This window comes from Peromyscus maniculatus, chromosome 7, assembly GCF_049852395.1.
Source record: "Peromyscus maniculatus bairdii isolate BWxNUB_F1_BW_parent chromosome 7, HU_Pman_BW_mat_3.1, whole genome shotgun sequence".
Classification (NCBI taxonomy): domain Eukaryota; kingdom Metazoa; phylum Chordata; class Mammalia; order Rodentia; family Cricetidae; genus Peromyscus; species Peromyscus maniculatus.
The window spans coordinates 58,679,789-58,694,255 of NC_134858.1; the positions used below are offsets into that span (position 1 = coordinate 58,679,789).

Consider the following 14,467-nt stretch of genomic DNA (forward strand, 5'->3'; position numbering starts at 1 on the left):
AGGAAGGTCTGGAATGACTGACGGCTGGGGGTGGGTGGGAAGGGGGGGGGCAGACTTGTTCTAGCACTGAACATAAACAATAAGGGAACCACAGAATTAACCAAAGGGGGCGGGTGGGGTGGTGATGAGGGAGAATACTCTCCTCTTTGGCCAGCTCAGACAAGAGCTTTCCCAAAAACCAATGCCAGTAGCTGTTGGGGGTTGGGGATGACAGGAGGAGAGGTTGTTTCCAACCCCATCCCAGACCCTGAGACCAGTTCCTCAAAGGGCAGGCCACAGTCTGGTGGCTGGCCAGAGGCAGTTCCCTTAATTCCGGAGAAAAACATAATAACACTCATCTAAGGTGTTTCAGATTTATTTTTAAGGAACCAGAGAAGCATCTCTGTCCCCACTCCAAGTTCCCACAGTCATCCTACATCCCAAATGAGGAGCTGGAGGGGGAGGGGGGAGGAGGGGGCGCCGCTGCTTCAGATCCACCCCGGTCTTTCCATCTCACCGTGTGACTTTTTTTTTTTTTTTTTTTTAATGTGCCAGGAATTCCTCTCCCACGTGGGGTGGACTCCGAGGTACTCAATTAAGCAGCCAATGAAAAGTCTGCTCTCCGGTAGCAAATGACCCTGACACTTCTTGTAACATAAACAGTTGAAACGCTTCCAATTAGAACTGGAGACAGCTGTTTGAAGTCTTTTTCTTCAGTCCCCTCCTTTTTAAAAATAATTGTCAAGCGCTTCGGACAGGGTGTTGTGTGCATCTTTCTCTAGCATAAAATCAGCATATTTCCTTTTCTTACAAAATTTGTGGGGTGGCATGGGGGGTGGGGGTTCTGAGCAGTGGCGAGCTTTGAACTTAAGGGACCCGAACCTGGTTATGAACACTCCGCTCTGGGGTCTGGTCACCGAGAAAGGGTTGAGAGCCAAGGTGAAGGGGCGAACCGGGAGCCAGAGGCTCCACCTCCAGACCCCTAGAGAGGGCTAGAATGAATGAATGAATGAGCGAATGTTTTTCAGCTAATGCTCATATGGATTCGTCTTGCACAAAGATGTTTCTGAGTTTGGCCGTGGATCTGGCTGTCCTGAATTCCAATTCTGACCTCTCTGCCTAGCTCGGGGCCCATTAGTAAGCTTTGTTTCTGTGTTTGTTTTCAGCCTTTCTTTTCTACCCTATAAGACGGGCCATCAGCCAGGCCTTGGGAGTGAAATGAGGACGTAGTGGGTAACCAAGGCCTGCTTTGTACCTATTAAACGCTCAAGGGCTGTCCTTCCTCACTGTGGGGCGCGCCGCTGCAGTTCGGCTCTGCCGTGGGGGCGGCGCTCGGCAAAACCGCATCCATCACACTCATCCTCCGTGTGGCAGGCCGGGTGCTGGCGCCTGGGTTCACAGGAGAACTCGGTGTGGAGGCTGCCTTGCACCAGCTCACGCTGACTCGTGGGGTCCTCGGGAACACCACTGTCCCGGCAGGAGACACGCAGACAGGAGACAGAGCTGCAATGCTTTTCTGTATACAGTCCGCATAGCCTCGACCTGGAAGCCCAGGGCCTCGGTGGCCGCCAGCGCCAGCGGGAGGGCGCCGTCGTCGGAGACAGTCCATAGGGAGACCGAGGAGAGGGAGGCCGAGCTAGGCGCCTTGGCCCGGGCATCTTGAAGGCATTGTGTTTAATAAATCTGGGCGACAAGCACACCCTCTATCTCCCCCCCTCTCTTCTCGGCTCCCAAATCAAGACCTGCTGTAGGACCCCCAGTTTAAGGGGTCTTAAAACCCCTGCACTTTGATTAGCAGCTTCAAAGAGATCCCTTTAAAGTTCTCCTTTCTCCCCAACCCCATATCTCCTCCCCCTTGACATCCCTCCCCCATCACTCCTACGACCAGGACAACAAAACACTAAATGCAAGTTTAAAGGGGGGCGATGAAGAGAGAGAGTCTCCGACTTCCTCCTCAACGCGGTCCATAGAAATTACCTATTTCATACGTGCGCACGAGTCGGAACATCGTGGAGTTTGGGTTTTGATTTTCTTTCTTTTTTTCCTTTCTTCTTTTTTCTTTCCTTTTTCTTCTTGTTCTTCTTTTTTTTTTTTTAAACAGGGTTTGTGTGTGTTTTTACCTTTTATTATTTAAATTGATACGTTTCATTACTAGGGAGAAAAATAAAATATTCCTTTGATACACAAAATCAAATTGATATTTAGCCTCTGCTTACTTTTTTATGCATGGCTCCTTTATACCACATGGTAGTGACAGATTGTTTGAGCTGGAAGGAAAAGCCATTCAAAGCTAATTAAGCAGCCATTCCAAGCACTATTTGCAAGCGGGAGGCTCAGAAGCCTCGGCATTTGTCAGCGCTCCCCCACCCCGCGTGGTTTTGACTGACAGCTCTAGTCAAGGACTGACAGCTCCCGGCATCTCCACCAATCAGTAGTCGAGAGGCTCTTTGCTTGTCTATTATTGGTCTCTAGGCTTGCTCTGGGGCGTGGCCGGCGCGCCCCACGTGGGGGCTGGAGCGAGAAAGGGGCGGGCCGGGTAGGAAGCGGGTGCGCCCACCCGTGACGTAAGGGGGAGGGCAAAGAAGGGGGAGGGGAGAGGGAAGCTCAAAAGAGGAGCCATTTTGAGACTAATGGATGCTGCGGCCAGATGCTCGCATCTGTCGAGCTGGGCTTCTCCCTGCCCCCCTCCCCTTTTCGGTGCGCGCCGTACACGATTTATGTTTTTATTTAGGAGAATAAATAAATGAAGAGGAGAGCGCGGTCGCGGCCGGCGGCCGGAGCGGGTTCTGGGAGGCTCCATCTCGGGGCGGCCGCTCACGTGGAGGTCCCCGCGCGCTCCCAACTCCTCATTAAGATGCAAACGCGAACCTCGGGCTCCTAATGAGGGGAAAAATATAGATTCCGGGGGCGCGCGGCGGCTCGCGCGCGCCCGCCGCGGGCCCGGAGTGCGTGCTTGCGTGCGTGCTTGGTGGGAAAGCCGAGAGGGACCCGGGGACACCTGGGCGGCCCACTTAGTGGTGGCTGCCAGAGGCCCGCGGACCCAGGGTGGGCAGTATGCCCGGCGTGACCCCTGCCTGCGAGCAAATGGGCCCTGGAGTCTAATGTCTGCGCCCCCTTGGGCGTCAAGACTGGTTACCGTGGCAGCTCCAGGCTCGCAGTCGCTCTTCCACGGGTGGCTGCCGATGCATGTGGTACGGGCCGGCCAGCAGGCCAAGAAACCGGGTCGGGGCTCTGGGTCGGAGCCAGGAGAACCCCAACTCCGTGCATGCCCTTCACCACCTCGGGCCCGGAGCGCAGCCGAGGAGCCCGCTTTGACAAGGCTGCGGCCAGGACGTAGCTGTCCCCCCCAAAGGGCAAGAACCCCCGAACGGGGCCAGCCGCACTCCTGAGCCTGTTGTCCGCAGACAGCCGGGCCCTTCCATCTGCGCTGCCCGCCAAGCCAGAGTTCTCAGACTTCCCCCTCGGCGGCAGCCGCCGCGCATCAGAGGCGCTGTTTATTTGGCTTTCTGAAAAGAAGGGCGAATGAACAAAGGAGGAAAAGCGGGGCGCCCAAGGGTGGAAGAGGGGACAGGAACGGATAAAAGAAAGAGAAACTCAGTTTGGGGAACAGTCTTAGAGGTCGGAGGTAACTTTGGGAGCCAGCATTTTATCGGTCCTAAATCTTCTGAAGTGAAAACATTAAACTGACAAAGTGATTCTGTTTGTTTTATAGTATCTAATTGGGCTGCTTTGCAGCCCTAATGAGATTAGAGGGGGCAATCGCTCGCCGCCTTTACAGAATCAACTGATCCATTACTACCAGCCACAGGTTTTGAGGATTGTACAGCTTGTCCTTTTTTTTCCCTTTTGTTGTTACTCGTTTTCTTTTCCTCCCCTCCCGCCAAATAATTATTTGCTAGTAGATCGTGGGAAAAAAAGAGGGGGGAAAAAACCCTAGCAGCCCAGCACTATAATATATATCTATTTATTATATGTCTTTCGGTTAATTCCTGATGTGAGGAGCGCTGTTTTTCACTCCCAAGCGAAAGTCACCAGCGGGTAGGGCCTGATTGCTACTTTTCATGCATAGTTTTAGACACAAGAGGGCATTGTGACGTCGCGCCCAGCGGCGCCCAGTCGCAGTCCGAGTCCCGTGGCCCCACGTGGGAGCCTCGCGCTCCCATTGGCCGACGCTAGGCGAAGCCGCCACATTATTTTGTTACTTTTCAGTCCCTATTTGGAACTGCTCTCGCGGCAGTTCAGACCTCGTGCTCGGCCCCCTTCGCCTGTCTGTGTGTGGTATCCGCAGGTCCGAGGCACTTTTTGTGTGTGTGTGTGCGTGTGCGTGTATGTGTGTGTGTTGAGTGCGTGTGTTTGGGGGGTTTGTCGGGGCGCGGAGAGGAGAGCCAGGCTGAGAGGAAGCAAAGAAGCCGCAGAGCTCCCGGGCTCGGGCTACGTCTTCCCCTCCGTTGCTCTCCAGCCTGCTCGCTCCGAGGCGGCAGGGACGCCGACCGCTCCTCGCCAGGGACGCTGACGCTCTACTTGGGAGCAGAGAGGACCCCTTCGCCGAGGCTTCTCATGCCCGCTGGAGTTAGGATGCCAGGGCGCATGATTTGCACCGACTGAGCCCGGAGTTCCTCCTCGGCCCTGGGAAGGGCTGGCGGCGGCGACAGGAGCAGAAGGAACAGCAGGCTCTCCTCTCCGAGGGGGGGCGTCGAAGCGCCCTCGCCGGGCTGCAACCCTCACCCTCGGTCCTCAAGCCGTCACCTCGGTGGCCTGCCTCCTTTCTCTTCTCGCTGCGAATTCCGGGCCCGGCCACCTCTGGGACCCGACCCGCGCGCCCCGGATGCTCTGGGCTGCCCAGACGCGCCCCCCTTCAGCCTCATCGTGCTGAGTGACCAGCGAGGGGGCAGGAGGATCCCCCCCGCCTCGGCCTCGGGATCCCGCACTGGAGCCACCAGGGAGCCGACGATGTCCGCACAGCCCCGGCTTCTGACACTGTCCACGCAGCCGGGGGAAGGCGGCTGGCCGAAGCTGGCCGAGCCCTAAGCGCACAAAGCGCGAGCCCGCCGACGACTTTGCCGCTTGCTCCGCCGCTCTTTGTCTGCACTTGGGGCGCACGCCCGACTCTGGGATTTCGCTGCGAGAGCGGGCTGGGGGGGGCTGGGGCGAGCTCTCGGTTCCCCGGCCGCCCCCCGCTCGGGCTCGCCTCCCCCCTCCCCCGCACATCCCCGGCTCGGGCTCTCGGCGCTTCCAAGCTCTCGGAATCGCGACCCCTCCCTGCCATGTATCCGCAAGGCAGACATCCGGTGAGTAATTGCAACTAGGCTTATTTAAGCATCTATCATGGCAGGGTAAACGAGGCAGTTTATCTAGCACCTCCATTTTGCTTGTTGCTACCTTTATGGTGCGCGCGCGTGTGTGCGTTCACACAAAGGGGCTGTGGTGGGGGGGCGCAGTAGAGAGCTCAGGGTAATTGCGCTCGAGTGGCCGGGGGCGGCCTGTCTTGGAGGGGGACTCTGGCTCTCTCCCCGGACCCCTCTCCCAAGTCTTCCAAGTCACCCCCGCGGCACTTGGCCGTGGGAACCCTCCTGGCTTTGGGGATGGTCGGGGCGCCCTCTTCTCGGCCCCGTCGGGAGAGCGGAGAAAAACTTGCTAGGAAGGTTCTGGGCAGTGGGGTGGTGGCCTTGCCGGTGGCGCCCGGCGGGAAGGAACCAGGGACACAGCGGAGGCAAGGGGCTTCGTGGAGCCCGTCTGATGTGCCCACTCCTCTCCCCTGTGTCGTTCTCGTGGGCTCCAGGCTCCCCATCAACCTGGGCAGCCGGGATTTAAATTCACTGTGGCCGAGTCCTGTGACAGGATCAAAGACGAATTCCAGTTCCTGCAAGCTCAGTATCACAGGTAAGGTGGACAGGGGGTGGCCCGGGGCTGGCGAGGAGGGCGGCCGTGCGCGCTCCTGCTACCCCCCGCGGGGACAGAGGGGACGCCGACCCCGGGCAGCGGGGTGGCTGGGCCTCCGCCTTTTGTTTTCCCTCTCGGTGCGCGCCGCCTTAACCCTTTGCGTTCTGCGGTCGCCTAGCTCCCGAAACCCCGCCCGGTGGGGGGTCAGGGTCTTGATCCGGCGTCAGGGGCCGCCCCCGCGTGGCCGCGATGAGTCCCCTCGCAGATCAAGGGAAGTTTGGAGTTGGTACAGCCAGGCTCCGGGTGGCAGGCGGCCACCCCTACTGCCCAGAGGATGCTCGATAATGGGGGTGCTCAGGGTGCTGGGGAAGTGGGGAGAAGTGACTCTCCGAGGCCCTGGGGTCCGGGTCTCTGAGGAGGCGATGTAGGCGCCAGGCCTGAGCGCCTCCTCCTGCCCCCACAGCCTCAAAGTGGAGTATGACAAGCTGGCGAACGAGAAGACGGAGATGCAGCGCCATTATGTGATGGTGAGAGGCGGCCCGCAGCAGGGCGGAGGGAGGGCAGGGCAGGGCACCCAGGCTATGGGTCCAGCTGGGACTGTCGCAGGCCTGAGCCAGGCCCGGCTGGCTTCGGGACAGCCCTTTGGAGGGCTCTCTTCTTCAGCTTCCTCTTCCCGGCCACTTGGAGGGCTGGTGAGAGTGGGGGCCGAAAGAGAAACAAACCCAACGCATTCCAGGCCACCTTTGTAAAGAGCTTTTCATTTGTGTTTTGAAGGTTTCCCCGGGGGCTGGTTGCCTTAACATAGAGTAGGGTGAGCCGGTGTCAGAGATGTATAAAAATCCCTCCTGGAGGCCTCCTGGGAGTCTTCGGAAACTTTTCTGTTTGGCAGCTGGGATCTAGCCAGAAGGGGACAGAAGGGCCTGCCTTCCCTAGAGTTTTTCCAGATTGGAGGAACCTTTTTAAAGCCCTCTACATCCGTGTCCCCTCCTCGAGGACTTCCTCAGTTGGGAGTCTGGACCTCCCCTAGCCAGACCGTGTTTTAACTTAGTGTCTTCCATCAAGTTGACACCTTCCTGGTGGGAGTGGGCCTGGGAGCCACGAAAGGGCAGGCCGGCCGACGTCTTTCCACATAAGAGACCTTCCACCTAGTGCTGAATAAGTCTCGGAGGACAAGAGGAGGCGGGTGTAGGGCATTTCCCTGCAGAGCCCGCACCTTGTCTGAACAGCGTGTAAGGCCCATGGGTGCTTGTGGGAGGGGAGGCCCAGCTCTTCTTACTGTTGTGTGTAAGGTTCTCTTGAGCGGAGCGGAACGCTTGGCCACTTCCCCTATCAGCTTTTGAACCTCCATAGGCTGTCTTTGTGGGTGGACTAAAGCTTCTTTGGACCCAGTGAATGGTTTAGCCAGAGCCTGGGGGAGTGGGAAGGGGGGGAGTAAAAAGGAGCCATGTCCCTGTGTTGCCTGCTAATGGCATTTTTTTAATTTGTAGTACTATGAGATGTCCTATGGCTTGAACATTGAAATGCACAAACAGGTACGTGCTTTTTCTCTTTAATAAATGTATATATGTACCTATAAAAAACTTAAAATATGTGGATTTGGGAGGGGGGGGCGGCATGGGTCCTCATTTGAAAATGAGCCTGGTCTTCCCACTTGGCCATCAAGGGTGAATGTTCAGTGAGTTCCTGCTGCTGGGGCTTTGCTGTTCCTTGGTTATGTTGCCTTGTTAGCGTTTGTTCTGGTGAACTTAGGCCTGGTCTGGGATCTGGGTAGAAAGTTGGACTGTAGGTACCCCAGGATCTGCGCTAGCTACCAACTCCTGGAGGACTGCTTTTTTATCTGTTTAATGTAAAACTCTCAAAAAGGAAATGCAGGCGAAGTTCCCCCCTCCCCCCTTGCTTTTCTTTCTTTTTCTTGCAAATAATAAAAAAAAAAGTGATGTACTGCCTTGATAAAATTACACTTCAAGGGCCTTAAAAGCCAGACTGAGCTGGTCTAAATGTAAGGGAACGAAGCCACGACCGGCCTAGAACAACTTAAAGCCAGAGTGAAATGTAATCCTCGCGCCATGCGTTCGGGGGAGTTTCTTAACTCCTCGTTTGGAGGCAGCTCTGTCCCCATTTCACAGGAGGCAGCTGAAGAAGCCCTTGGGTGAAGTAGCTTGCGCAGGGGCCAGCCTCGCCAGGCCTTTTGAGATGGCTGGCAGTTGAGCTCAGCTTTGTAATCCTGAAGTCAAACCAGTTTAGCTAGTGTGGTATCCTTTGATGGATATGTAAACTACCTCACATTGTCACCCTTCTAATAACAGTATACCTCAAACCCAGCAAATAGAAACACCCTTTATCTCAGTGCCTATCAGTAGCTAGTCCTGAGCTAGGCCAGGCCGTGGGAGAGGCCTGTTTGTCTATTTGTGTTCCGAGGAGAGGCTGCCTATAATTTGGCTTGGCGGACGATTAGCATCGACTTGGCACGTATAACCAGCGCAGGCCGGTTGTTCTTTTTAACAATTGGTGTTCTTGAAATCTCAGAAGGCTGTTGACTCATTCTAGCCTTTGGTGACCGTGACTTGAATGGATTTTCTGCTCTAAATTAACAGTCATTTACAAGGTTTAAATTTTGTTCTTTAAAGGGGGGCAGGACCCAGGGCAGGTGAGAAGGGCAGGTGACCCTGAGGGCAAGCGTGCAGATTCCTGCCCGCTCCAGTGGCTTCCTATAGAGCCTTTTGAATCTGGTTTCCTTTCCCTCCTGTAGGGAGCCCTGCTGTTGGGCGAAGGGTAGCCAGAAAGGGGCCAGCATTTAGTGAGCAGTGTGGGAAGCCAGCTGTGGTTTCCTGAGGAATTGGTTCCCTAGGCATGCACACACGGAGGCCACCGCATTTTCACTTCTTGGCCCACAGAAATCATAAACAGACATTGCTTTATATGTAAAGAAGGTTCTCCTGGGGAGGACAGACCAGAAATGGGTTCTGCCTCATTCTAGGTAGAACTGGCCCAAGCCTGGCTGGTTTAGGAAGAATGCATGATGAAATGAAACTGGGGTCTCTGGTTTTAAGGACTTTGGGGTGTTATGCAAAGAACCACTTCTTCCCTTTCTCCTGTCCTCCCCTCCCTCTGTGAATAGTATCTTGGGCGTGTTTTAAAGAGAGTAATTGCACCCAGGTTCAAAATTTATAGCAGTAGTTGTTGTTGTAAGAGCTTCTAATTAAGGTGTAATATGTCCTTGCATGTTGAGGTCTGCATGGGTGGTGTTGCCCGTGTCTGAGTGGATGGTTGTTGGGCACAAAGAAGTCACCTTGGCTGGCAGAGCAGAACGATCTGAGCCCTGGGGATGCCATGAACCCAGAAGGGTTAAGTATCTCAATGCTCTTGGTGGGGGGGCTTCTGTACAGAGCAGCTGTGTTCGTCTGGGATTCCTGGCCGTTTCCCAAACAGGGTTCTCAGATGGGAGAATGCCTGAGATCTGGCCACATTGTCTTCATTAATCCTCTCAGTGGTGGATAGAGCGATCTTTGCCCTCTTTTTATAGGTGGGGAAACCAAGGCATCCAGGAAGCTAGCAAGAGCTAGGGCTCATTTCAGAGCCTCTGGCTTCCGCAGCTGGGCCCTTTGCTCCCGGTGCCTTACCTTTGCCTTCCAGCCCCTTCCCAGCACCAACAATGCATGCCATGCCAAGCCGGCTCTGGGTTGGGTGAACTCACCCTGTGGCTGTGTAGGAACAAAGAGGCAAAGAGGTGGAGAAACCCTGACTGAGAGGAGAAACACAACCCTGACCTAATGGCGCGCTGGCCACTCCCTAGGCCTACAGGGTTCTGTAGAAGCAAACGCTGCCACTAATTGTAGTGTGGGTCTTGGGTGCATTTGGCGATGGTGGTTAGGCCTGAGCAAACAAGTTTATCAGCTGACCTGTTTAGCGGTTGACTGGTGTTTTATCTGCACACACAATCAAGTGACTGAAATGCTTGAATTATTCATGCAGTGTCCTGCCCTCTAGACTTGACTGTGTGATTACATCTGCCTGGAACAAACAGGCTGGATTCTTCATCTTTAAGCAAGTGGGGGTGGGGACTGTATGTACTTTTATATAATAGATGGTCTAACAGAACTAGCACCTTGGGAAAGTGTGTCTGTCTGTCCATCCTCGGCCTGCACACACACACACACACACACACACACACACACACACACACACACACACACACACTTCACCACCGCCACCACCACATAATTTTTTTTCAAAAGCTCTTCTTCACTGGCTCCATGGGAAATGCCAATTAGCTGAGAACCTTGCGTTCTGCCAGATGGTCCCAAGTATTGACAGAGGGCAGCTGATGAGGTACGTCCAGCCCGCTTTTATTTTACTGAGAGGTTAAACTCACTGAGGCTGGCTCTGTCCCTGGCTGCTTCTCTGTCCCTGTCCCCGTCACCCCCCCCCATCTCTCTCTTTTTCAAGCTGTCAAATCCCAGAGAAGTAATAAATGGGTCCTCCTACTCTTTTGCCTCCCTCCCTAATTATGGTAAAGCAAAGATTACAGAATCACAGGCCTGGCTGGGACTCTGAAGAGGTCACCACCTCCCCCGGGCTCCCGCTTCCAGGCAGGGTGTCAAGGATGATTCAGCGCGGGCCAGGGAGGCGATGATGGCTGACCGGCTCATCAGTTCCCGTCTCGTTCCTGTTCCTGCAGCCTGCAGCGCCTTTCCAGTGTCAGCAGCCAATGACAAAGCCAGCTTAGAAACAGACTCCAGAGCGACTGTCGTGCAGTGGCTTTGAGACGTGGCGCTGGGGGAAGCCGGCAGGCTGGCCTCTCACCCTCTGTCGGTGAGCACTGATGTTTGGCGAGCTGACTTGAGGCGTTTTGATTTGGGGGCAGCATCATGCCAATACTAGACAGTCACTGTTTTCAGGAACCCAAGCAAGTTCCCGAGCCCCAGAGCTGGAAGAGCCCTTCAGCGTCTTAGGCAAACCTTTCGTGTCATGGGTGAGGACACGGGCCCAGAGACTGGAGCTGCTATACCCAGATCCCTGCAGTCGCTTTCCTCCGACCCCCGGCCTCTTCTGTAGCAAGCCTCTCCTGGTAACTCACAGCACGCTGTGCCTTTAATTACCTCCGCTTGTTCCACGCTGTGATCCGGCCAGGTTCAGGCTGCAGACTTGGCTCCACCAAAGTCCAAAGTATCCCATTTGGGGTTGTATAACTGTGTCAGCTGAACCCTCTGTGTTCAGAGTCCCATCTCCCTTCGCCGGCTATTTGCACAGCTAATGATTGGACAGGTTTGGTAATAACGCAGAGGGCAGCGGCCCAGACGAGGAGAGGGCAGGAAAGCCCGTGACTGTTGTACCCCGGCCACAAGGTGGCCATCTACCCAGGGCCGAAAAGAGCTGAAGTCCTCCAGGCAAAGCAGCTTAAAGGACTGTGTGGCCAGAGAGCCACCAGGCGACAGACAGGGTTTTCTGGAAGGATGCTGCCCAGGAGTTGACCGGCCTCGGTGGCAGTAAGGTGGGGGTGCCGGCACTCCGACCCTAGGGCAGTGCCTGTTCGTGCGGCCTCTGGGTTGAGCTGTGAAATCGACTTCTTTCCTGGGTGCTCCTTTCATTCATGCCCTGGATTCTGTGAGGCCTCGGCTGCCTTGTGGCTCCTCCCTGGAAACATGGGGCTTGTGTGATCTCCCTGGAAGGGTCCCATCCCTGCTCTACCTTGGGAATGACCGTGCCTGAAACTGCTTTTACTTTGTCCCATCCAGCTAGAGGGTGACCCAACCCTCAAGGCCGCCTGCCTCTCGTCTCCGGCTTCTGTGGGTCCCTTGTCTGTAGGAGACGATAGAACTGTACAGAGCGAAGCTCTCTGTGCTTCTTGGGCCTTTCCTTCTTGTGCGTTTGACCGTTGAGACCGACTCTAGAACTAGATAAAGATAGATAAGCCTGCTGGGAACCCTACTCCCAATTCTGCTATTCCAGAAACTTTCCTGAAGCGGGAGTGGGTGGCGGGCCAAGAGGGCCAAGAGTTCCTCCCGTTCCTCCTTGTCCTCCTCCTTCTCTTCTTCCTCCTCCTCCTCCTCCTCCTCTTTGGAGTCCTCCCTCTGCCCAGGAAGGGTCCCCTTTCCTGAGGCCCTCGATTCCATATTGTTGAGGGAGAGTTAGCCAAGGAATAGATTCCCTTTTTACATAGGAAAATGTTCTTCTGTATCATTGTACAAAATTCTGGGACACCAGGAGGCGGTAAACAACTCTCCGCGGGGCTCTCCCCTGCGATCTGCCACAACACAGTGTGAACCTCCTTATCTCATTTCGGAGCTATGGAGGACGCGCGCCCCTTTGCCGAGCACACTCAGTGTGTAATAGGTGCTCAGTAAACACGTGGGGGTTTCCTTCTTTGGGCTGTGGGTGGGTGGGTGGGCCTGCACTGCTTAGAGCCCTGAGAAGGAAGTGGGGGGTGGTGACTGTGGGTTGCCTGCCGGTCTGCAGGCTGCTCTCTGTGGTTCAGCACACAGTCTTCCTCATCAGCAAAATGAGAGAGTTGGATCCCTTCCCGAAACGGTTATTAGGGGTCTGGGATGTGCTTGGGTGTGGGCCGGGCTTGGTTACACGGACGAATGAGACACCATTCCCTCCGCTGGGGCATCAGGCCTCTAAATAAGTAATTGCGATGCGGTGAGGTAAGCGCTGAGGAGGCCGCCGCCGCTGCGACACACTTGCTTCACTCTTCCTGGGAAAGCGGAGACGGGTCAGAGAGGATGGCCCTGCAGAAAGACTGTTACTTGAGTGGGGCCGTCTCAGGGGAGGCTGGGAGGGGAGTTGTTGAAGGCAGAAGCCAGGCAGCCAGAGCTGCTCCCAGGTGACAACGGCTCCTGAGGTGGCCGTGAAGTACATTCAGGAAGCCACGGTCAGGAAGAGTGGATTGGGGGAGGGCCGAGGCCCCCCGCACTTGAGAAGTGAGGCGAGGTGGTGACATTTTGCAGCACAGCATTATCCAAAGGCCTTTCCACCCTCACAGTCACCACGACTCAGTGGCTCCCTCCGTCCCCATATGGCTCTCCGGGCCTGGCTCCGGTCCATCTGGCGTGGGGTGGGGGTGGGGGTGGGGTGCCTGGGGCGTCTGCGGCCGCCCCTGTGTCTGCCTCCCCACCATCATGCTCTGGTTTGAACTCTGTGCCCCAAAGTGGCATTGTCTCCTTTCTCATACTGGTAATTCTGTAATGACTGGGTATGACCTGCCCCTCCCCCATATTTAATTCTCATCAGCCCGGCTCTCCACGTTGCTATTAATGATAGCAGCCAGCAAAATAGCTTTCAACATGCCATTGACAGTCTGGCTTAAGAGCGCTCTTGAAGTAGTGCTAGACAGCTGAAAGCACCCATAATTGTGTACCAGAGTGAGAACTGCATGCTCAAGGGCCTTGTTTTTATATGCTTAAAGGGACAATATCTTGTTTTCAACAAATGCTCTCTGAGACACATCCAAGATGCTTTCTTCCTTTCTCTTGTGCCTCTCCTCCTCCTGGCTCCTTCTCTTTCTCGGGCCCTTGAGAATAAAGGCCCCCCTCCAGTTGGGGCTAAGAGAACTTAGGGAGAGGAATGACCTGCCCTGAGAGCAGTGAGATAGATATTGGGCTTGTTTAAGGCATCTTTCACTCCAGACCCAAAACTGTGGGTCCGCTTTTCCCTGCTGACATCAGGGCCTCACGTTTCTCAAGGAGGGAGCGGGGAGTCTCAGTTCTGGTTGGCACAGAGTTTTCAAATTCTTTTGTTGGCTGGGCATGTTATATGACAGCCAGAGACTGGGGGGTTCGGGCTACTGAGCAATGGCTGAATGCAGACACTGCCGTGACAGGACCTGGAGAACAGTCTGTGGGAGCCAAGCTTCACTGCCTGGTCAGATTTCAGGAGGCCCCTTCCTACTGAAGAGCTCTGGGGTCTAAGGGGCCTGTTTGGAAACCAGGATTGTAGGTAGTGTGGGGCTGGTATTCTTTTTTTTTTTTTTTGGTTTTCCGAGACAGGGTTTCTCTGCGTAGCTTTGCACCTTTCCTGAAGCTCACTTGGTAGCCCAGGCTGGCCTCGAACTCACAGAGATCCACCTGGCTCTGCCTCCCGAGTGCTGGGATTAAAGGTGTGCACCACCACCGCCCGGCAAGGGCTGGTATTCTTAATTGAAAGGCTGTACCAAGCTTGAGGGAAGCCAGAGGAGATCTCTGGTAACTTTAGAGAGTTTACTGAACAGAGAGCCCCCTGCCTCCTCTCTCTTCACCTCAGCCACCCTGTGAGTGATGGGGCAGTGAGAACCCAGTGCCTAGTTGTGGGAAGGGTAGGGGTGAGGCCAGAGAGGCGGGGAAGCCTGGAGTTTAGCTGTAGGTGGTCCTCACGGCTCTCCATAACCAAGTCTCTCCATAGCCAAGTTCTCTCGGCAAAAGGTAGGCGCCTGGGTCCCTTTCCTTTAGCCATTTTTTTTAAATTAAATTTAACTTTATTTTATGTGCATTGGTGTGAGGGTATCAGATCCCCTGGAACTGGAGTTACAGACAGTCATGAGCTGCCATGTGGGTGCTGGGAATTGAATCCTGGTCCTCTGGAAGAGCAGTCAGTGCTCTTAACCTCTTAATCGCTGAGCCATCTCTCCAGC

At 55.1% G+C, this 14,467-nt stretch overlaps 1 protein-coding gene across 17 annotated transcripts in view; it reads left to right on the top strand.

Annotated features, from left to right (window-relative positions):
* Positions 1–5,135: 5,135 nt before the first annotated feature.
* Positions 5,136–14,467, top strand: part of Tle3 (TLE family member 3, transcriptional corepressor) — a 47,424-nt gene continuing 38,092 nt past the window's right edge. For 15 of the 17 annotated variants that reach the window (XM_016003579.3, XM_016003595.3, XM_016003594.3 and 12 more), the window contains exons 1-4: positions 5,136–5,267; positions 5,759–5,859; positions 6,323–6,386; positions 7,347–7,391. In XM_016003579.3, the coding sequence (XP_015859065.1) occupies positions 5,244–5,267; positions 5,759–5,859; positions 6,323–6,386; positions 7,347–7,391 (234 nt within the window). In that variant the 5' untranslated portion in view covers positions 5,136–5,243. Of the gene's footprint in view, positions 5,268–5,758; positions 5,860–6,322; positions 6,387–7,346; positions 7,392–10,537; positions 10,672–14,467 lie in introns of those variants that run through there. The other 2 variants (XM_076576419.1, XM_076576420.1) reach the window with 1 other exon arrangement.